This window comes from Pseudophryne corroboree (assembly GCF_028390025.1).
Source record: "Pseudophryne corroboree isolate aPseCor3 chromosome 3 unlocalized genomic scaffold, aPseCor3.hap2 SUPER_3_unloc_14, whole genome shotgun sequence".
Taxonomy (NCBI): domain Eukaryota; kingdom Metazoa; phylum Chordata; class Amphibia; order Anura; family Myobatrachidae; genus Pseudophryne; species Pseudophryne corroboree.
This window is the reverse complement of record NW_026967502.1, coordinates 2121530-2144065: the sequence shown is the minus strand read 5'-3', so window position 1 is coordinate 2144065 and position 22536 is coordinate 2121530. Positions and strand designations below refer to the sequence as shown.

Below are 22536 nucleotides of genomic sequence, written 5' to 3'. Positions count from 1 at the left end.
GGGTAGATAAGAAGCCAATTAGTGAGGAGATCTCCAGAAATCCCGTCTGGATGGACCACGCCCCTCTTATTTATTATTTTATATACTAACAGAGGTGACAGGTGTGGTACATCCCTGCAAAGGCAGATCTAGTCTCTTTCTCATCAGACTCTGCTGTCTTCCCTGCACTCTCACTCAGATGTTCACTGCTGCCAGTAGCATACGTATGAGAAGCAGAAGTATGGCGGCAGCTGTATAGATCCTGATATGTAATTCTCTATATCATACTTACCGTACACATATTATCCTTTTTACTATTGACAGTATAGAGGTAAGACACTGATAATGGGGTTGTAAAAATAGGATTTTAATTACCTACCAGCAAATCCTTTTCTCGTAGTCTGTAGAGGATGCTGGGGTCCTTTTAGTACCATGGGGTATAGACGGATCCTTTGGGAGCCACTTGCACTTTAAGAGTTTAATAGTGTGGGCTGGTTTCCCTCTATGCCTCTCCTACCAGACTCAGTCTAGAAACTGTGCCCGTGGAAACAGACATACTTTGAGAGAAGGAAATACACAGATAGTGGTGAGATTCACACCAGCTCACACATAACAAAAAGAAAAGCCAAACTAACCAACTTGGAACAATTCAGCAACGGCTCAACCAACAATACTGAACCAATTAACAATGCAGTAATACGAAGCACAGGGCGGGCGCCCAGCATCCTCTACGGACTATGAGAAAAGGATTTACCGGTAAGTAATTAAAATCCTATTTTCTCTTACGTACTAGAGGATGCTGGGGTCCATTTAGTACCATAGGAATGTACCAAAGCTCCCAGTACAGGAGGGAGAGTGCTGAGGTAATTGCAGAACTGACTGACCAAACTTAAGGTCCTCTTAGGCCAAAGTATAGAACTTGTAAAACTTAGCAAACATGTTCGACCCTGACCAAGTAGCTGCTCGGCAAAGCTGAATAGCCGAGACACCCCGGGCAGCTGCCGAGGAAGAACCCACTTTACAGGTAGAGTGGGCCTGAACAGATATTGGAATTGGCAATCCTGCCGTGGAATAAGCATGCTGGATAGTAAACCTGATCCAGCGTGAAATTGTCTGCTTAGAAGCAGGACACCCAATCTTGTTGGTATCATAAAGTACAAATAGTGCGTCCGACTTCCTGTGACGAGTTCTCTTCACATAGATTTTCAAAGCCAGCACGACATCCAAGGACTTTGAGGTAATTGAGGTGTCAGTAGCCACTGGCACCACAATAGGTTGGTTGATATGCAAAGCTGACACAACCTTAGGGAGAAATTGCTGACACGTTCTGAGCTCAGCTCTATCCTCGTGGAAAATCAAGTAGCGGCTCTTGTGCGACAGTTCCCCCAATTCTGACAAACGTCTGGCAGAAGCCAAGGCCAACAACGTGACCGCCTTCCAAGTAAGAAACTGTACGTCCACCTCCTGTAAATGTTCGAACCAATCCGATTGCAGGAACTGCAGCACCACATTAAGATCCCAAGGTGCCATAGGAGGCACAAAGCGTGGTTGGATGTGCAGAACTCCTTCAAGAAAGTCTGAACCTCAGGGATAGCAGCCAATTGTTTCTGGAAGGAAATAGACAATGCCGAAATCTGGATCTTGATGGAGCCCAAGCGTAGGCCAACATCCACACCTGCTTGCAGAAGAGGAGAAAATGTCCCAGTTGAAACTCCACCGTAGGAAACTTCTTGGATTCACACCAAGACACATACTTTTTCCAAATCCGATGGTAATGCTTAGACGTTACTCCCCAACCTCTGAGGCTTACATCCATGGTTAGAAGAATTCAATTCTGAATCCCGAACCTGCGGCTTTCGAGCAGGTGAGAAGTTTGCAGCCACCAGCGTACTGAAATTCTGGCTTTCGGCGACAGGCATATCCATTGGTGCATGTGAAGATGCAATCCCGACCACTTGTCCAGGAGATCCAGCTGGAAGAACTGTGCATGGAATCTTCCATATTGTAGAGCCTTGTAGGAGGCTACCAACTTCCACAGAAGGCGAATGCACTGATGAACCAATACCTGGGGAGGTTTCAAGACATCCCGGACAATTGATTGGATCTCCAACGCTTTCTCCACCGGTAGAAACACCCTCTGCACTTCCGTGTCGAGTATCATCCCCAGGAAGGGCAGTCTCCTTGTCGGTTCCAAATGTGACTTTGGAAGGTTCAGGATCCACCCATGATCCCAGAGTAGTTGAGTGGAGAGCGCAATACTCTGCAACAGCTTCTTCTTGAAAGATGCCTCTATCAGCAGATCATCCAGATATAGAATTATGTTCACTCCCTGTTTGCGTAGGAGGAGCATCATCTCCGCAAGTCCCACGAAGCAGGGAGTCTTTTGCCAGCAGCCTTCCTGTAACCTAACTAACTCTAGAAAATAAAAAAAACTAAGAACTAAGAGCTCCCCTAGCTGTGACCGGCTGCTCTGGGCACATTTTCTAAACTGAGTCTGGTAGGAGGGGCATAGAGGGAGGAGCCAGCCGACACTATTAAACTCTTAAAGTGCCAGTTGGTCCCAAAGGACCCGTCTATACCCCATGGTACTAAATGGATCCCCAGCATCCTCTAGGACGTAAGAGAAAGTAGATTATAAACTAGCAGATGATGATGATTACAGGGTATCATATGGTGTATTGCATGTAAAGTGCCTTGTTCCACACCTACTCTGCTGTAGCAATATACCTTATATACGGGTGAGTATCACATGTACAGGCTTACCAGAGTATGAGCACACACATAAAGGAATGCTACCTTACCAATGCTTCCAGGAGTAACGTTAGGAGACATTTCTCTGATCCATCAGCTCATATGACTGAGGTTATTGTTCATCTAGAATCTCCAATTCATACGATATGTTCCCCATCCATTGTTTTACATTGGTCCTGACATAGGACTTGGCGAGTGACTACATCTCCATTTATACTTCATGGTTAGTTACCAGTACAAGAGAGAGATATATCTAAGTCTTATTATAATATTACATTTGTTATTGTGAGTGTTCTCAGGAGGGTGGACACAATGATAGTCTGAGACACAATATTATAAAGCCTTCATTAAAAGTTATGTTTTATTATACACACACATTTACAATTAAGTGTCCCAGAGAGTCGTCTTCTCCTATTGTTTACAAGATTAATATTGTTACAGAAAAGTCATATTTACATAATATATTTTATTTCCAGCAGATGGACACACAAGCAGGAATATCTCAGAAGGACATCTAATGTTATCCCCGGATTGTAACATAAAAGATAATGACAGCAGACAGGATTCTCCAGGAGATAACCCCATTACCCCAATTATACATCCAGCTCTATCAGCTGATCCCTTTGATCCTGGAAAATGTTCTCCTGATCACTCTGATATTGGTGTATCTGTTACACCTCTGACAGTAGATATAGAGTTTCCCTGTTCTATAGGTGCCAGATGTTTTACACAGAACACAAAGCCTATTAACCCACAGACAGGTAACGCAAGTGAGAGGCCATTTCTATGTTCTGAGTGTGGGAAATGTTTTGCATACAAATCAGATCTTGTTGCACATCAGAGAATTCACACAGGTGAGAAGCCATTTCCATGTTCTGAGTGTGGGAAATGTTTTGCACACAAATCAGATCTTATTAAACATCAAAGATATCACACAGGTGAAAAGCCATTTCCATGTTCTGAGTGTGGGAAATGTTTTGCACACAAATCAGATCTTGTTATACATCAGAGAATTCACACAGGTGAGGAGCCATTTCCATGTTCTGAGTGTGGGAAATGTTTTGCACGCAAATCAGATCTTGTTATACATCAGAGAAGTCACACAGGTGAGAAGCCATTTTCATGTTCTGAGTGTGGGAAATGTTTTGCACACAAATCACATCTTGTTAGACATAACAGAAGTCACACAGGTGAGAAGCCATTTTCTTGCTCTGAGTGTGGGAAATGTTTTATCCAGAAATCACATCTAGTTATACATCAAAGAAGTCACACAGGTCAGAATCCATTTCCATGTTCTGAGTGTGGGAAATGTTTTGCACGCAAATCAGATCTTGTTATACATCAGAGAAGTCACACAGGTGAGAAGCCATTTTCATGTTCTGAGTGTGGGAAATGTTTTGCACACAAATCACATCTTGTTAGACATAACAGAAGTCACACAGGTGAGAAGCCATTTTCTTGCTCTGAGTGTGGGAAATGTTTTATCCAGAAATCACATCTAGTTATACATCAAAGAAGTCACACAGGTGAGAATCCATTTCCATGTTCTGAGTGTGGGAAATGTTTTGCACAGAAATCAGATCTCATTAAACATAAGAGAAGTCACACAGGTGAGAAGCCATGTTCTTGCTATGAGTGTGGGAAATGTTTTACCTGTAAATCACAACTTGTTACACATCAGCGAAGTCACAGGTGAGAAGACATTTCCATGTTCTGAGTGTGGGAAATGTTTTGCACACAAATCAGATCTTATTAAACATGAGAGAAGTCACACAGGTGAGAGGCCATTTCTATGTTCTGAGTGTGGGAAATGTTTTGCATACAAATCAGATCTTGTTGCACATCAGAGAATTCACACAGGTGAGAAGCCATTTCCATGCTCTGAGTGTGGGAAATGTTTTGCACACAAATCAGATCTTATTAAACATCAAAGATATCACACAGGTGAAAAGCCATTTCCATGTTCTGAGTGTGGGAAATGTTTTGCACACAAATCAGATCTTATTATACATCAGAGAATTCACACAGGTGAGGAGCCATTTCCATGTTCTGAGTGTGGGAAATGTTTTGCACGCAAATCAGATCTTGTTATACATCAGAGAAGTCACACAGGTGAGAAGCCATTTTCATGTTCTGAGTGTGGGAAATGTTTTGCACACAAATCACATCTTGTTAGACATAACAGAAGTCACACAGGTGAGAAGCCATTTTCTTGCTCTGAGTGTGGGAAATGTTTTATCCAGAAATCACATCTAGTTATACATCAAAGAAGTCACACAGGTGAGAATCCATTTCCATGTTCTGAGTGTGGGAAATGTTTTGCACAGAAATCAGATCTCATTAAACATAAGAGAAGTCACACAGGTGAGAAGCCATTTTCTTGCTATGAGTGTGGGAAATGTTTTACCTGTAAATCACAACTTGTTACACATCAGCAAAGTCACAGGTGAGAAGACATTTCCATGTTCTGAGTGTGGGAAATGTTTTGCACACAAATCAGATCTTATTAAACATGAGAGAAGTCACACAGGTGAGAGGCCATTTTCTTGCTCAGAGTGTGGGAAATGTTTTACATGGAAATTAGATCTTGTTATACAGTTGTGCTCATAAGTTTACATACCCTAGCAGAATTTGTGATTTTCTGGCCTTTTGTCAGAGAATATGAATAACTCACAAACTTTTCTTTCACTCATGTGGTTGGGTGAAGCCATTTATTGTCAAACAACTGTGTTTACTCTTTTTAAATCATAATGACAACAGAAACTACCCAAATAACCCTGATCAAAAGTTTATCTACATCTCTGACCTTATCTGCCTTTACACTTCCACCCGTCCTTTTTGCTCTTCTAATGCACGCTGACTCTCCTGCCTACGGAATACTTCCTCCCACTCCTACCTCCAAGATTTTTCACGTGCTGCACCATTTCTCTGGAATTCCCTACCTCTCCCCCTCAGACTCTCCACCTCTCTACAAAACTTTAAATGGGCTCTCAAGACCCACTTCACCAAACCCAGCCAAATCTCATCCTAACCCTCTGTTCCACGCTCTCTATGTACCCCAGCTGTGTCACTCATCTGTCTACCCCTCCCCTTTAGAATGTAAGCTCTCACGAGCAGGGCCCTCTTCCCTCATGAGCTTATTTCTTACTTTAAGAATCTTCAACTGCACCAAATCCAGCAGTCTGCTGATGTAACTATGTTTATTTTCCCTGTACTTGTCCTATACTGTCGTCAACTGTAAGTTGCTGTTTTCCTGTTTGATTATTTGTTTATGTACTCTGTAATTAGGTGCTGCGGAACCCTTGTGGCGCCATATAAATAAATGATAATAATAATAAAGTCACACAGGTGAGAAGCCATTTTCTTGCTCAGAGTGTGGGAAATGTTTTACACGGAAATTAGATCTTTTTACACATCAGATAAGTCACACAGGTGAGAGACCATTTTCTTGTTCTGAGTTTGGGAAATGTTTTGCACACAAATCAGATCTTATTAAACATGAGAGGTCACACAGGTGAGAGGCCATTTTCTTGTTCTGAGTGTGTAAAATGTTTTACACAGAAATCACAACTTGTTATACATCAGCAAAGTCACACAGGTGAAGAGGCCATTTCCATACTCTGAGAAATAAATCAGCACAATAGACATCACTCAGGTGGGAAACCATTTTAATCTTCTGGAGTATACTTATTGCCATGCATTGTTGTTCAAGGTTCTTCTATCTACTATGCTTTTTGCTCCAGTTGTGGGTGATGCCAGTTGGCTGGGACTCAGTCCTGGTGAAACAGGTCTATATGGTAGAAGCTCACCAACAAAGGGCAGGGCTACAGCTCAGCTTTGTTACCAGCCAGACGTACGCTTGGGGGTTCAAAGTTACAAAATGCTGATCATGTGCGGAATCTTGGTGTCATGGATGGTGGAGTGACACTTAGACATCAGGTATCAGCCACAATCAGATCCTCATCTGAGAAACATAGCCAGACTCCAGCACTTAATTCCCTCAGAAGATCTACCTACAGTCATATATGTACTTGTATCATCTCACATAGACTACTGCAATGTCCTCTACCTGGGTCTCCAAGCAAAAGAATTGCACCGGTTGTAGCTTGTACAGAATGCAGCAGCCAGGCTGTTACCTAACCAGCCCGTTCCTGCCACATAGTGGCATGACATTATGGGGGGGAGGGGGACTCTGTATGCGTTTCGAGTCTGGGGTGACTCAAGGGTCACTCCAGACTCGAAACGCGTTGCCCAAAGGAGGTCTTTGCACAGGTGAGGTGGATGTGTGTCTCCCATGTAAGGTAAGACCTATTTTATTTCTCTATATTTGGCATTTGGAGCTTCGTTACCGGACCTCAGCTCAACAAAATCATATATTCTTCCTTGCTGGGATCTCGCACAACCCCCTCCCCCTAAGGCTTGTATGTTTATTTTTTCAACCATTTTAAACCATTTGTTAAATAAATTGTACCTTTATTGCATCACTGTACAAGTCTATTTGACGCAGAGACCTTTATATATGGAGTTATGCTGTATTCATTGTGAGTAATGGTACGCTTGAGACGTACCTTATGATAACGATACCTTGATGTGTGTTATACTGTTCCTCACTATGTAAGTGAGGTATGCTGTTCCTAAGATCACCTGCATATCTTATTTGTGGGGTTAAGATATAAAGAAACCATTATAGGGGTTATAGCACATTATATTGTGTAAGTGAGGTACGCCACCTCTAATCTAAAAAAAAAGATCATTAACTTTCATAAGGAGTACCGCATTATAATCTCATGTATGGAATAATCTTGAACATACAGTGGGGCAAAAAAGTATTTGGACAGCCACCGATTGTGCAGGTTGACCCACTTAAAAAGATGAGAGAGGTCTGTAATTTCCATCATAGACTTCAACTGTGAGAGACAGAATCTGGAAATCACATTGTATGATTGTTAAACAATTTATTTGTATATTCTTGCGGAAAATAAATATTTGGACAACTCAATACTTTGTAATATAACCTTGGTTGGCAATTACAGAGGTCAAACGTTTCCTGTAGTATTTGACCAGGTTTTCACACATTGTAGCAGGTATTTTGGCCTACTCTTCCGTGCAGATCTTCTCTAGATCTGTCATGTTTTGAGGCTGTCGCCGGGCAACACGGACTTTCAACTCCCTCCACAGATTTTCTACTGGGTTGAGGTCTGGAGACTGGCTAGGCCACTCCAGGACCTTGAAATGCTTCTTACAGAGTCACTCCTTAGTTGCCCAGGCGGTGTGTTTGGAATCATTGTCATGCTGGAAGACCCAACCACGTTCCATCTTCAATGCTCTTACTGAGGGAAGGAGATTTTTGCCCAAAATCTCATAATACATGGCCCCATTCATCTTCTCCTTAATACGGATCAGTCGTCCTGTCCCATTTGCAGAAAAGCAGCCCCAAAGCATGATATTTCCACCCCCATGCTTCACAGTGGGTATGGTGTTCTTGGGATGCCATTCATCATTCTTCTCCCTCCAAACACGGCGAGTGGAGTTTATACCAAAAAGTTTGATTTTGCTCTCATCTGACCATATTACATTCTCCCAATCCTCCTCTGGATCATCCAGATGGTCACTGGCAACTTTAGATGGGCCTGGACATGTGCTGGCTTAAGCAGGGGGACCTTTTGGGCACTGCAGGATTTCAATCCATGACGACGTAGTGCGTTACTAATGGTAACCTTTGTGACTGTGATACCAGCTCTCTTGGGGTCATTGACCAGGTCCCCCCATGTAGTTCTTGGCTGATTCCTCACCACTCTCAAGATCACTGATACCCCACGAGGTGAGATCTTGCATGGAGCCCCAGGTTGAGGGAGATTGTCAGTGATCTTGTATTTCTTCCATTTTTTAATAATTGTGCCAGCAGTTGATCTCTTCTCACCAAGCTGCTTGCCTATTGTCGAGTAGCTCACCCCAGCCTTGTGCAGCTCTACAATTTTGTCCCTGGTGTCCTTAGACAGCTCTCTGGTCTTAGCCATGATGGAGAGGTAGCAGTCTGACTGAGGGTGTGGACAAGTGTCTTTTATACAGATAACCAGTTCAAACAGGTGCCATTAATACAGGTAACGAGTGGAGGATAGAAGAGCTTCTTAAAGAATAGTAACAGGTCTGTGAGAGCCAGAAATCTTGCTGCTTCGTAGGTGTCCAAATATTTATTTTCCACAAGAATATGCAAGTAATTGTTTAAAAATCGTACAATGTGATTTTCTGGGGTTTTTTTTTTTTCCAGATTCTGTCTCTCACAGTTGAAGTGTACCTATGATGGAAATTACAGACCTCTCTCATCTTTTTAAGTGGGTAAACTTGCACAATCGGTGGCTGTCCAAATACTTTTTTGCCCCACTGTAGATACATCCACATTTTTCATTGGAAGTTTTTACACATAATTTTCTTACCATTATGCCTTCTATGTACCTGTGGGTCCACTGTGATAGCACAAAAAGAGGATGTCTATTGGATCAAGGAATTCCAGTTGTCCTAATTAACTTAGGATAAGTATTAAATATAATTTTCCGTATCATTTACCACACTTCCATTTGTATAGGCACAGTAGCGCCATCCTATTCACATTCCCGTTTCTATAGTTCTAATTTGGACTTGTTGGGATAAGTCCTTTCTCGGGCTGGGTCCACAGGTTATCCACAGGATAACATTGGGATATGCCAGAGCAACAGCGGATTGGCACCAAATAGTCACGAGCTTTCTGGCCTCCCAGGATGCATCGGGCTCGTCCATATAATCCCGCCCACCGACCCAGTCAAATCAGGTTTTTTTTGGTGCGGCAGGAGCCTGGACCATGGTCACAGGGCTGCTGTTAAGGCAGCCCTAAGCTTTATTATTTTATTTTTATAGTCTTACTATGTTTTGAGTGATCTTAACAGCATCTTAAACGCATGCTGGAAAGAGTCGGTCCAACAACTCTCCACCGAGTCGCAACAACGCTTACCTATGGGTACAGTGCTGTCTCGGCGGGCATCTGTGCCGAATGTTCTAGCAGGTCCAGCAGACGTTACCAGGCTGTGGCCGGAGCATGGGGAGAAGGTAAGGCGTCGGTTCCACTTACTAGAGGAATTCGGACACAGCTGCACTGTATTGAAGGAGGCTACACACAGTGGTTGATGCACCACCACCATGGGTGCTCCAACGCTAGGCTTTAGGGATCATAGGCGTCAGGACTAGGATGAGGCCATGATCCCTAGGGTTGTCAGAAGCTCTCCTAGTCGCCCCTCCCCCAGTTCATGACCAGTTTCTGGGCATCTCCCGTCCATGAACTGATGACCTCACTTCCGGCTCAGACGCTACGACGAGGAAACTCGGTCGCAGCTTAGGCCGCTGCGGTTGTGTACACTAGTGTTACTGCCGAGACTGGGTCGCAAACAGGAGCGTCTGCATACACTAGTGGTTCAATGAACGTCTGTGTCCTTTATCAGTTACCAGAGCGGCAGTGTACACCAGTAGCGTCTGGATCCACTCAGCGTCTGTTAAGCGTATTGATCGATCCTGGAAGTGGGGTGAATCTCCCTGTATCCCACTCTACTGAGTAAGGGTTATACAGCACTAATATTCTATCTACTGTGTTAGTAAGAATAGTTAATTTTGGTACATAGTGCATATGTGGCCTGTACAGTACTGTTGTTTTCTGCATAATATGTCTGAAAAACTTTTTGAAATAACGGTTTACAAAGAGATTACGGTAGTTGTACTCCTACATACTGGGAAAGTATTTGTGGTTGATTATATACTTATATGACAATGTCTAATATATAACATGTGACTGACTGCTAGTGTGATTGCTGACTTTTATATGTCATATTTTCTGAACCTCAATGCTGGTGCTTGGGTTGGGGTCAGATTGATATCACTTCTATATTTATATAAAGTGATTTCAGTCACAGAGAGTGCAGTATATTGTATAAAACAGATTATTTACCATGTCTGTGAGCGGCAAAAGTGACGAGGATACTTTATCAGGGACTCCTACACATTTAACATGTTTATCTTGTAAAGTGGTGATGTTAACCAAGTATCTAACTTATGAGGGGTTATGTGCAAACTGTTTTGCGTATCAGAAAGTAAAAGACAGGTTCCGGTTCAGCAACCAGTAGATCCACCGTGGGGTGTGTTCGCACAAACCTTGTCTAGTATAGCTGACAGATTAGCACCTGCAGTTCCACCCCCGGGAATAGGTTACACTATTAACCCATACATGCAGCTCCCTTCTTGTGGTTTATTTCCAGCAGCTGCAACAAGTCAGAAGGCTGTTAAAACCAGAGTAGATACATCTATGTTACAGACTACACAAGATGATACAACAGATGAGGATCCAGTGTATTCAAATACTCCATATGACGAACAGTCGGAGGGTTTCAGCTCAGAGGATATAGCTGAGCTTATTGATGCCATGAAGGCTGTTCTGTCTCTGGAAGAATCAGCTAAGGCAATATCAAAATCTAAAGCACCTGTGTTTAAACGTCCAAAAACAGTTAAGATTGAGTTTCCATGGTCAAAGGAACTGACGGAAATTATGGAAGAGCCTTGGGCTACACCCAATAAGAAGTATAGAATTCTGAAAAGATGGGATTCTTACTATCCTTTTCCGACTGCGGACTGTTCAAATAGAGAAGTTCCTCCTAAAGTAGATACACATGTCGTGCGACTTGTGCGAAAATCTATTTGACCTTTGCCGTCTACCTCACTAAATAATGTCACAGATAGAAGAGTGGATGGTTTCTTGAAAAACATCTTTTGTCTATCAGGGGCTGTTGTAAGGCCAGCTATGGCTTCAGCCTGGATGGCAAAAGCGATGGTAGAATGGGCGGAGTAACTAGAAAGTGGCCTTTCGGCACCTACCAGGGAACAGGAGTCTCATCTAGGCCATATAAAACAAGCTGCACTATAATTGGAAGAAGTAGCAATTGATATGGGTACGATTGCTTCTAAAGCATCAGCCTTAATGGTAGCCGCTCGCAGAGCAATTTGGCTACGTACTTGGAAAGCAGATGCAGAATCCAAGAAAGTTCTGGAAGCTTTGCCTTTTGTTGGTAATATTCTATATGGAAAGGAATTGACAGATATTCTGGAATCGGAAGCCGAATCCAAGAAGGTCAGGTTTACGGCCAGTTATAACCCTAAGCCTGGGGGTTCAAAATTTTGGCCATTTCGATGGCAAGGTAAAGCAAAGGGAAATGATGAATCTAAGCAACCCCAATACAATAAATCTGCTAGGGGTAAGAAGCAATGGGCCACCAGATGGCCAGCTTCCAAGCCAGAACAGAAGCCATCAGCCTGAGGGTGCGGTCCTCCACCTGGGGGACTCCAGGGTTGGGGGCAGACTCCTTCATTTTGCACACATATGGAAGCAGTCGACAACAGATGCTCTGGTGCAGAAGGTGGTATCTCTTGGTTATGGTTTCCCTTTCAAGAAGCAGCCTCCTCAAAGAGCTCATCTCATATAAAGTCAAAGGCCAGTGCCCTGCAAGAAGCAGTTCAGAAATTGCTTCAGTCTGGGGTAATTATCCCAGTACCCCCGGCACAATGGGGATGGGGTTTTTACTCAAACCTGTTTTTGATTCAGAAACCAAATGGATCATTCCGACCAATTCTTATTCTCAAAATGTTAAACAAATACATTTGGGTCCCAAGGTTACGTTCCATAGTTTTGGCCATGGAACCAGGGGATTACATGGTATCTCTGGATATACAGGATGCTTACCTGCATGTGCCCATAACACAGTCCCATCCGTGTTACCTCAGGTTTGCCATCCTCCAGCAACATTTTCAGTTCCAGGCTTTGCCTTTTGGGCTAGCAATAGCCCCCTGAGTATTTACCAAGATTATGGTGGTCATGACAGCTTATCTCCGCAAGCAGGGGATAAGAATTTTTCCATACCTCGATGATCTTCTAATCCTGGCACAATCCCAGGAATTGCTTTTGAGCCATCTCCAACACACAATAACTTGTCTACAGAGACACGGATTGCTCATGAATTGGGCAAAGTCGTCTCTGATTCCATCATAATGGATGGTTCACTTGGGGGCTATATTGGATTCAAGTCTACAAAGAATAATCTTACCTTGGAAAAAGATATCGAAGGTCAAAGTAATGACTCGAGTTTTTGCACAGTCAGACAGTTTCAGTTCATGCAGCAATGCGAGTGATGGGTCTGATGGTGTCAACATTCGACATGGTGGAATATGCACAATTCCATTCAAGACCTCTGCAGCACCTGATTCTGACCAGATGGAATGGAAGACATCAGACAAAAAGTCAGATGATATAGCTTCCATTAAACGTAAAAAGGTCACTAGCCTGGTGGCTACACACGAACCATCTAGACAAGGGGAGACCCTTTTGGATATCAGATTGGTAAATCCTCACAACGGAAGCCAGTCTTCAGGGCTGGGGAGCAATGTCCGAAAGGCTTTGGTTCCAGGGAAAATGGACCACAGAGGAAAGTTGCCTGCCAATAAATCTGTTGGAAATAAGGGACATATATATGGCTCTGGTTCAGGCAAAGGACATTCTGAGAGGAAGACCAGTCCAGATCCGCTCAGACAATGCAACAGCAGTAGCGTACCTCAACCATCAGGGAGGAACTCACAACAAAAAATTGATGGAGGAAGTAAGTCACATACTAAGGTGGGCAGAACTCCATCTTCCGGCATTGTCCACAGTGTTTGTTCCAGGAGTACTGAACTGGAAAGCAGACTTTCTCAGTTGACACACCATTCAGGAAACCGAATGGGCATTACACCCGGAGGTATTTCAGACTCTAGTGAACAAATGGGGTCTGCCAGAGATAGATCTCATGGCATCCCATCTGAACAACAAAGCTGCGGCATACGGGTCAAGAACAAAGGATCCCGAGGCAATGTCCGTGGAAGCTCCAATTCTGCTCCCTCAACGTCCAGACCTACTGAGGCAGGGTCCTTGTTATCACAGCCATCTGGATTGACTGTCTTTGACAGCGTGGCTGTTGAAACCTCTATCCTAAAGTCAAGAGGATTTTCACAACAGGTAATTCAAACCATGCTTAGAGCAAGAAAGCCTTCTTCAGCTCATATTTATCATCAAATATGGCAAGCCTATATTCATTGGTGTAGCGAAAGAGGTATGGAGCCAAGATCCTTTACAGTATCCAGGATTTTGGATTTACTTCAAGCAGGAATGGATAAGGGTTTAAAGGTGGCTTCCTTGAGAGTTCAAGTATCAGCATTAACTGTGGTTTCAGAGAAAAATTGCTAACCTACAGGATGTGCGTACTTTTTTTCAGGGAATATTGCACATTCAACCATCTTTTGTTCCTCCTGCGGTACCCTGGGATTTAAATCTGCTTCTCAAGGTCCTTCAGGGGGCTCTGTTTGAACCACTTAAGAAAGCGGATCTTAAATGTTTGACAGCTAAAGTTCTCTTTCTACTGACCATGGCGTCAGCTAGAAGAGTGTCAGATTTAGGAGCGCTGTCATGTAAGTCTTCTTTTCTGATCTTTTATCCAGATAAAGCAGTTCTCAGAACTAGATCTGGTTATCTTCCGATGGTGGTCTCAAAGTTTCACCTTAACGAAGAGATTGTAGTCCCGGCTTTTCAGGTAACGGGACTTTCTGCGGGAGAAGCGTCGCTGGACGTAGTCCGTGCATTAAGAATCTATGTGGATCGTACCAGTCCCAGCAGAAAGACAGATTCTCTCTTCATTCTCTACGAATTTGACAAAAGATGATGGCCTGCTAGTAAACAGATGCTGGCAAGATGGCTTTGAATGATAATTTCAGAAGCATATTCTCGTGCTGATCTCCCTGTTCCAGCTAATGTCTTTGCTCACTCTACACGTAAGTTAGGTCCTTCATGGGCAGCACAACATGGGGCTTCAGCAGGACAGATTTGTAAGGCAGCCACATGGTCTTCCATTAACACATTCATTAGACATTACGACTTGGATACTTTTGCCTCTCATGATGCTGAATTCGGGTGAAAGTTTCTCCAGTCTAATCAGGAGCGTCCCCACCACTAAAAATGTCTTTGGGAATCCCAATGTTATCCTGCGGATAACCTGTGAACCCAACTGGAGAAATATACGTTATGGTAAGAACTTACCATTGATAACAGAATTTCTCCTATGTCCACAGGGATCCCACCCTGACGCACCTGATTTGAGGATCTTTACAAGCACTAACCTCTTACCTTTTGTATGGAAGGGTGTGCATGTGTGTTCTTCTCACCTGAATAGGGTTCTACATAATGCTCCCACCTAAATGATGTGAAAAAACTGATTTGACTGAGTCGGGGGGCGGGATTAAATGGATGACCCCGATGCATCCTGGGAGGCCAAAATGCTCATGACTATTTAGTGCCAATCCTCTGTCGCTTCGGCATATCCCAATGTTATCCTGTGGACATAGGAGAAATTCTGTTATCAACGGTAAGTTCTTACCATAACGTATATTTTTGTTAAATTAAGAGGCAGCCACTGTACCAAACGAAACACCAGGAAGACTCCACCTACATTTTACAACAAGAAAAAGAGAATTGTTTGGGCCAAGAAACACAAGGAACGGACATTAGACAAGTGATAAACTGTACTTTGGTCTAATGAGTCCAAATGTGAGATTTTTGGTTCCAACCGCCATGACTTTGTGAGACGCAGAGAAGGTGAGCGGATGGTTTCTGCTAGAGATGAGTGAGTTCGGTTTTTCTTGGTTCTCAAATCGCCATCTTATTGGCTCACAAACATCACGTGTTTGGGATAGCCAATAAGAAAAATCCAAATAAAACCGGCGTTAATTCTGGCGTTACTATCTTAATATCAGTCTGACATTCTTCCTAAATAGCAGTGATGTCAGGGTAACTGCTTCAAATCCCGAGTTCAACCTGTGTTTATAGTATTGGTCATTTTCCGCCTGATATTGATATTAGTAATATTCTCAGAATACGCTTTGAGAAAAGTCTCTCTGCTGTTCAAAAATCTAAGCAGGATCGATAGTCTAATGGTCAAGCGTCCTTCCCACAGTGATGTACCCTGCAGACAGTGATGTACCCTGCAGACAGTGATGTACCCTGCAGACAGAGATGTACCCTGCAGACAGTGATGTACCCTACAGACAGTGATGTACCCTGCAGACAGCGATGTACCCTGCAGACAGCGATGTACCCTGCAGACAGTGATGTACCCTGCAGACAGTGATGTACCCTGCAGACAGCGATGGACCCCGCAGACAGTGATGTACCCCGCAGACAGTGATGTACCCTGCGGACACTAAAGTACCCTGCAGACAGTGATGTACCCTGCAGACAGTGATGTACCCTGCAGACAGTGATGTACCCTGCAGACAGTGATGTACCCTGCAGACAGAGATGTACCCTGCAGACAATGATGGACCCTGCAGACAGCGATGTACCCTGCGGACAGTGATGTACCCTGCAGACAGTGATGTACCCTGCGGACAGTGATGTACCCTGCGGACAGTGATGTACCCTGCAGACAGAGATGTACCCTGCAGACAGAGATGTACCCTGCAGACAACAGCGATGTACCGTGCGGACAGTGATGTACCCTGCAGACAGCGATGTACCCAGCGGACAGCGATGTACCCTGCGGACAGTGATGTACCCTGCGGACAGCGATGTACCCTGCGGACAACAGCGATGTACCGTGCGGACAGTGATGTACCCTGCGGACAGTGATGTACCCTGCAGACAGTGATGTACCCTGCAGACAGTGATGTACCCAGCAGACAGTGATGTACCCTGCAGACAGTGATGTACCCAGCAGACAGTGATGTACCCTGCAGACAGTGATGGACCCTGCAGACAGTGATGTACCCTGCAGACAGTGATGGACCCTGCAGACAGCGATGGACCCTGCAGACAGTGATGTACCCTGCGGACAGTGTTGTACCCTGCAGACAGTGATGTCAGGGTCACTGGCTTTAAGCCCTGGCTTGACTTCATAGTATTTGTTATTTTCCAGCTGATATTGGTAACAGTCTAAGACAGTGATGGCTAACCTTGACACTCCAGCTGTTGTTGAACTACACATCCCAGCATGCCCTGTATCAGTTTTAGCATGGCAAAATAACAAAACTGTAGCAGGGCATGCTGGGATGTGTAGTTCATCAACAGCTGGAGTGTCAAGGTTAGCCATCACTGGTCTAAAAACATTCTTGGCCATGTGGTGGCTCAGTGAGTAACTTGGAAATGCTTCCACATGGCTAAAGACCCTACACATTCGTCGCTATGCCGCCGAGCTGGCCACCGGGCGGCAGGGGGGAGGTGATTGAGGGAGTGAAGTTTCTTCCCTCCCCCCATCACCCAGCTCCATAGCAGTACATGCTAATATGGACAATCTCATCCATATTGTCCTGCATGCATAAGCAACGGGGCACCAATGATGGACGAGCGTGGGTCCAGCATCGTTCATCGTTGGTGCCTACACACTAAACGATATGAATGAGTTCTAGTTCTATTAGTGTGTAGGGCCCTTTAGAGTACCCTAGGCTTGTGGATGATGGTTGTATCCTCAGATGGATGTTGCACTGTGTTTATTATTATTACTGATTTTATTACATTTCAACATCAACATTAACTACACAGAATACACCTTGAGAAAAGTCTCTGCTGTGTTAATACATGTGCAGTCTATGTAGCCTAATGGTTAAGTGTCCTGCCTACAGTGATGTTCAAATCCTGGGTTCAACCTGGTAGTATTGGTTATTTTCCGCCTTATATTGATATTAGTAACAGTCTCAGAACACACCTTGAGAAAAATCTCTCTGCTGTGTAAAAACATGGACAGGCTCCATAGCGTAATGGTTAAGTGTGCTGCCCACAGTGGCATACCCTCCAGACAGTAATGTCAGGATGACTTATTCCAATCCAGTGATTCGATTTGACAGTATTGGTCATTTTCCAAATTATATTGATATTGGTAATAGTCTCAGAATACACCTTGAGAAAAGTCTCTCTGCTGTGCAAATTCTTGTGTAGGCTCCATAGCCTAATGGTTAAGTGGCCTTCCCTCAGTGATGTACACCACAGTCAGTGATCTCAGAATCACTGGTTTGACCTGTTTATAGTTTTGGTAATTTTCCACCTGATAGTGGTAACAGTCTCAGAATACACCTTGAGAAAAGTCTCCCTGCTGTACAAACACATTGGCAGCCTAATGGTTAAGTGTCCTGTTTGTAGAGATATACCTTGCGGACAGTGATGTCAAGTTCACTGTGTTGAAGTGAAATCAAATATCCTGTATTGTCTCATTAATTGTGCTATGATTCTTGATATTCTAATGTTCCCTTAAACAGCGTCTTCTTTTAGTATAGAGTTACTATGCACAGAGTAATATTCTCCCACAACCCTTGAGCATCATTTGATTAGGTGTTTTACGTGGCTAGTAGCAAGGCCTTTGTGTAGATAATGAGTGCTCAATGACATTGTATGAGTCTTTGTGGCAGTACAAGAAGGACATATCATGGAATATCTGATGGACCTACACTTTGGACAACAACACGTTATTATGAACAAGAATGACCTTTATGACAACGAAGCCTATTAGAGAACCTAATTGTTATGTATAGGAGATTCAAGATTTATGAACAAGTCTGCCATCTTCTGGATAAGACCACTCTCTTTAATTAGCTAATCTGACCATATTTGGCATTTCGTCAACCAATGTATCTCCATGATTTAATCTATATGTACGCCTTGTTTGTAAATAAGCTATGAATAATTGTATAATGTTATGGTATAAATAATGTAAAGTCAGTGTTCTAAAGACACAGGCTCATGGTGAATTTTGTCTTGGTCCACGCTTCTCTGAACAGAATATTGGCCGTGGTTCCCTCTTTGATAATAAATTCTATATGCTGAATATCATCACAATGGAGAACTCTCAATTATTATTATTTATTATAATTCGGCTTTAACATATGGGGGCTCATCTCGGGTTACCTACGACCACCCATGGTTCAGAAAATGCTGCTTTTCAAGACGCAACAGAAAGTGGGGACATCAGCCAGCTGCACACAGAGGTAAATATACCTTTTATTTAAATATTCTGTGTACTCTTAATCTGCTCTGCACCTGCAAAAGTCTTCTGTGGTTGCTGGGAAGCTAGCTATAGTGAACTCGGCTGGTTGGTGAGTTCTTGTGATCTATATTCATGCATAATTAAATATTAAATAACAAATTATTATACTTTTAAGTACCGCAGTTACTTTCTATTCTCTGTCTAGCATGGCACTGTACGTATTTATATTATAAACAAATAATTGAGAGAAAGAGAAACTAAGAAGTACCTCTATCCAAACTGATGCAAGTGTGTTATCTAAAAGTAAAAGTACATTGATAAGAAGTTGTGTAAACTTTGTGAATGCTTGAAGGACGGATTCAAGTAATATAGGAGTATACTATCCCCCGAAAGGTGGGGGCGGATAAAGGGGTCACTTGCTAAATATATAACTTATGGTCTTGTCATTCTAAATTATACAGAAGACACTCTAAGAAGTCTCATTGAGATTCTTTGTGGCCACAGAGAACAGTCCAGGCTATAAATTGTAACCCTCGGCAACAGACATTGGGGGTCATTCCGAGTTGTTCGCTCGTTGCCGATTTTCGCTATGCTGCGATTTGTTGCTAATTGCGAAAGCGCAAGGCACGCAGGGCGCATGTGCTTAGTTATTTAACTAAAAACGTAGCAGATTTGCTGTGGATTCTGCTGCGCTTTTCAGTCACTCTGCTGATCGGTACACGATTGACAGGAAAGGGGCGTTTCTTCTGGTTGGTAACTGAGCATTTTCCGGGAGTGTGTTAAAAAACGCAGGCGTGTCAGGGAAAAACGCAGGAGTGTCTGGAGAAACGGGGCAGTGGCTGGCCGAATGCAGGGCGTGTTTGTGACGTCAAACCAGGAACTAAACGGACTGATCTGATCGCAATCTGTGAGTAGGTCTGGAGCTACACAGAAACTGCAAATAATTATTTAGTAGCAGTTCTGCTAATCTTTCATTCGCTATTCTGTTAAGCTAAGATACACTCCTAGAGGACGGCGGCCTAGCGTGTGCAATGCTGCTAAAAGCAGCTAGCGAGCGAACAACTCGGAATGACCCCCATTGTTGTGTAAAGAGAATATATTGTTTTGTTATTGTTGAAAATGGGAAGTGACTCAGCTAAGATTATTAAGGGAACCACTGTTAGTTGTATGATTGATTTTTATGGACAAGTGTGTGTGAAATATGTTACAAAGTTGAGTGACATCACCAGGGATGAGGAAATAAAGTTTCCTGAGATGGGTAGTTTTGAACCCATGATACTGAAGTGCCTTGAGAGACAGAAAAGAAAATAAATAAAACCAAATGATAGAATAAAGCATTTACAGATTTTAGACTTGTGGAAAAGAAATGTATAACTGGAAAATAAAGACTCAATGATTATAGTAACACTGTAATGGAAATAATAATACATGTGTTAATGTTACTAATACTCCAGAAAATATTGCTAGGTCAATAAGATCCCTACGAGAACGTCCCAGGTTTGATTATAGGAGATTAAATTACACGGGAAAGCAAATAATGTAAATAATTGTGGTAATAATGTAATAGAAAATCCGCCACCATATAATTCCAATTGTGTAAATTCAATGTTAGATCCACCTAATGACATCTCCCATATTGAGGAGAATGTGCTATTCTGCCAGCACATAATCACCCATAACATGACCCCACATGCTATAGAGCGGGCAACCCCACCGACACATATTAGAGATAATAATGCCATATACATACATTAATGTATCAGTAGTATACTGTAGTACTATGCTTATATTATGCTTCTAGACATTCCTCAGATGTTACTCATTACTACTGTACTGTGTTATTATCTGAGATACTAGAAGTTTCTGTAACACCGTTACGCAGCAATGGAGCGGTGTCTCTAAGACTAGTATTTTCTCTCTCTCACGCTGTAAGTCACGGATGACCTGGTGAAGCTCCTGAGGTGCTGTATGTAGAGGATAAAAAGATCATATTACTTACACACATCTTCCCTTCAGACAGTGACTGGGAGTTATTTCACTCTTGGAACAAATACTTAAAAAAAACTTATTTCAGAAACATATTTGTCACAACTTTATATACAAGTTATATGTTTTATTTTGTTTGCGCAGCGTTTTACAGTACAGTATTAAATTACTTACTCTTTTTTAAGATTATTTTTACTTTTTTTTAAAGATTATTTTTCCTACAAGCATTTGTATGGGTATGTATGTGTATTTATGTAGATGTATATATGTGAATGGAGTTTTCTTTGATTTTTTAAATGTGATCCAAAGCCGTTTCCTGTTATTATGAATTTCAAGCATGATATTAACATTACGATTTATTTCCACAGTGTGTAAGACAAAAGTAACAGGATGGAAATGTACCAAGAGAGATTGTCAAAATTGTAATGTTCCTTGGTCTGATAAATGCAGAACTAATAAGTCTGGGGAACCGTCCACAGCACGTAGTACTAGACGCTGTGATAAGGAAAGGTTAAGGGTTACTCCCTATAAGCAAGGTTCCTGGAAATGTGACTGTTCTCAGACCAAGTTATGCATGACAATACGTCGTCTAGATTGTAATAGCAAAAAGAAGGAAACCAACAGGCAAAGTAATCATACAGAACCACAGCTACAGCCTGTTTATGTTGTAAATCCCACAGGAAAGTCATAAAAGTTGGTTCCGTATGGACAAAGTACTAGTATGAAAATCCAGAATATTGCAAAATCAGAAGAATAGATAAATTATATATCAAAGTTTATTGTGATAGTAATATTATCAATTATAATCTGTTATTCTATGTACTTTGTAAATATACAGATCGGGTATGCCAGGATATCGGATACTAAGTGATGGAGCCAGTGACTATATTTTCGTGCACACATTGCACTGCATATGTTGTAATTCCACATACTAGTCACATATATGATATTGGAAATATCCTTGTGGAAGGGAAAATGGATGTGTCTTTGTGATACCCCAGCCGCTGTGTAAATAGATTGTAGCGTAGTTTCTATTTTCCTATCCCCAGGGTCCTTGAGCAGAAAAGACCATGGCGGCGATAACATGGCCTTCTTAGAGAGGCAGGAGACAGAAACATCAGCAGCTGGGGGTTCTTCCCAATATTTTCTACCCTCTGGTGGGAATGGGAAAGAACGTAAAACCTTTCTAGTAACCTGATATCTTTTATCAGGATTTTTCCAGGCTTGTTTAAAAACCTCATCTAATTCTGGAGAATCTGGGAAGGTGATGCGTTGAAGCAGCCTCTTCTAAAGGGGCTTTTTATTACATCCCAGATAGCAAGAATTAGGGGTTCAATACCCTCTGCAGGAGTGGAATCTTCTATATCAGGTTCCAATTCCTCCCCCAGAATATCTTCATCATCTGCTAGAAGAGCAGACAGCCCACGCTTAAGTGGCCCTGAACTATGGAGGGAAGGATATCTGTCATCAGCCTTTGCTGCAAGTTCTGCAACAGCCTGTTGCAGTTGTAGTGTTGTTTGCTTATTAGCCTCAAGCTGGGATGACATGTCAGCCATCATAGTCTTAATGGCACGAGCCAAGAAGGCTCCTGACCCTTCCCCCTAGTCTCCACACTGACCTGAGAAGACTGACTGCAATGGTCACACAATAGGGACCCAGTGGTAGAAGGGGAGAATCTGGTATAACAAACTTTGCATACAGCATGTTTAACCATATTGACAGAGAACAACACTCACACACAAAACTCACAGACAAGTAT

At 42.7% G+C, this 22536-nt stretch overlaps 1 protein-coding gene across 1 annotated transcript in view; it reads left to right on the top strand.

The window, feature by feature from the left end:
- Window positions 1-3209: 3209 nt before the first annotated feature.
- Window positions 3210-22536, top strand: part of LOC134983410 (paternally-expressed gene 3 protein-like) — a 143797-nt gene continuing 124470 nt past the window's right edge. The window contains 5 exon segments of the mRNA XM_063949100.1: window positions 3210-4419; window positions 4421-5177; window positions 6443-6518; window positions 11007-11404; window positions 12893-13135. Coding sequence (XP_063805170.1) covers window positions 3248-4419; window positions 4421-5177; window positions 6443-6518; window positions 11007-11404; window positions 12893-13135 — 2646 coding nt within the window. The 5' untranslated portion in view covers window positions 3210-3247.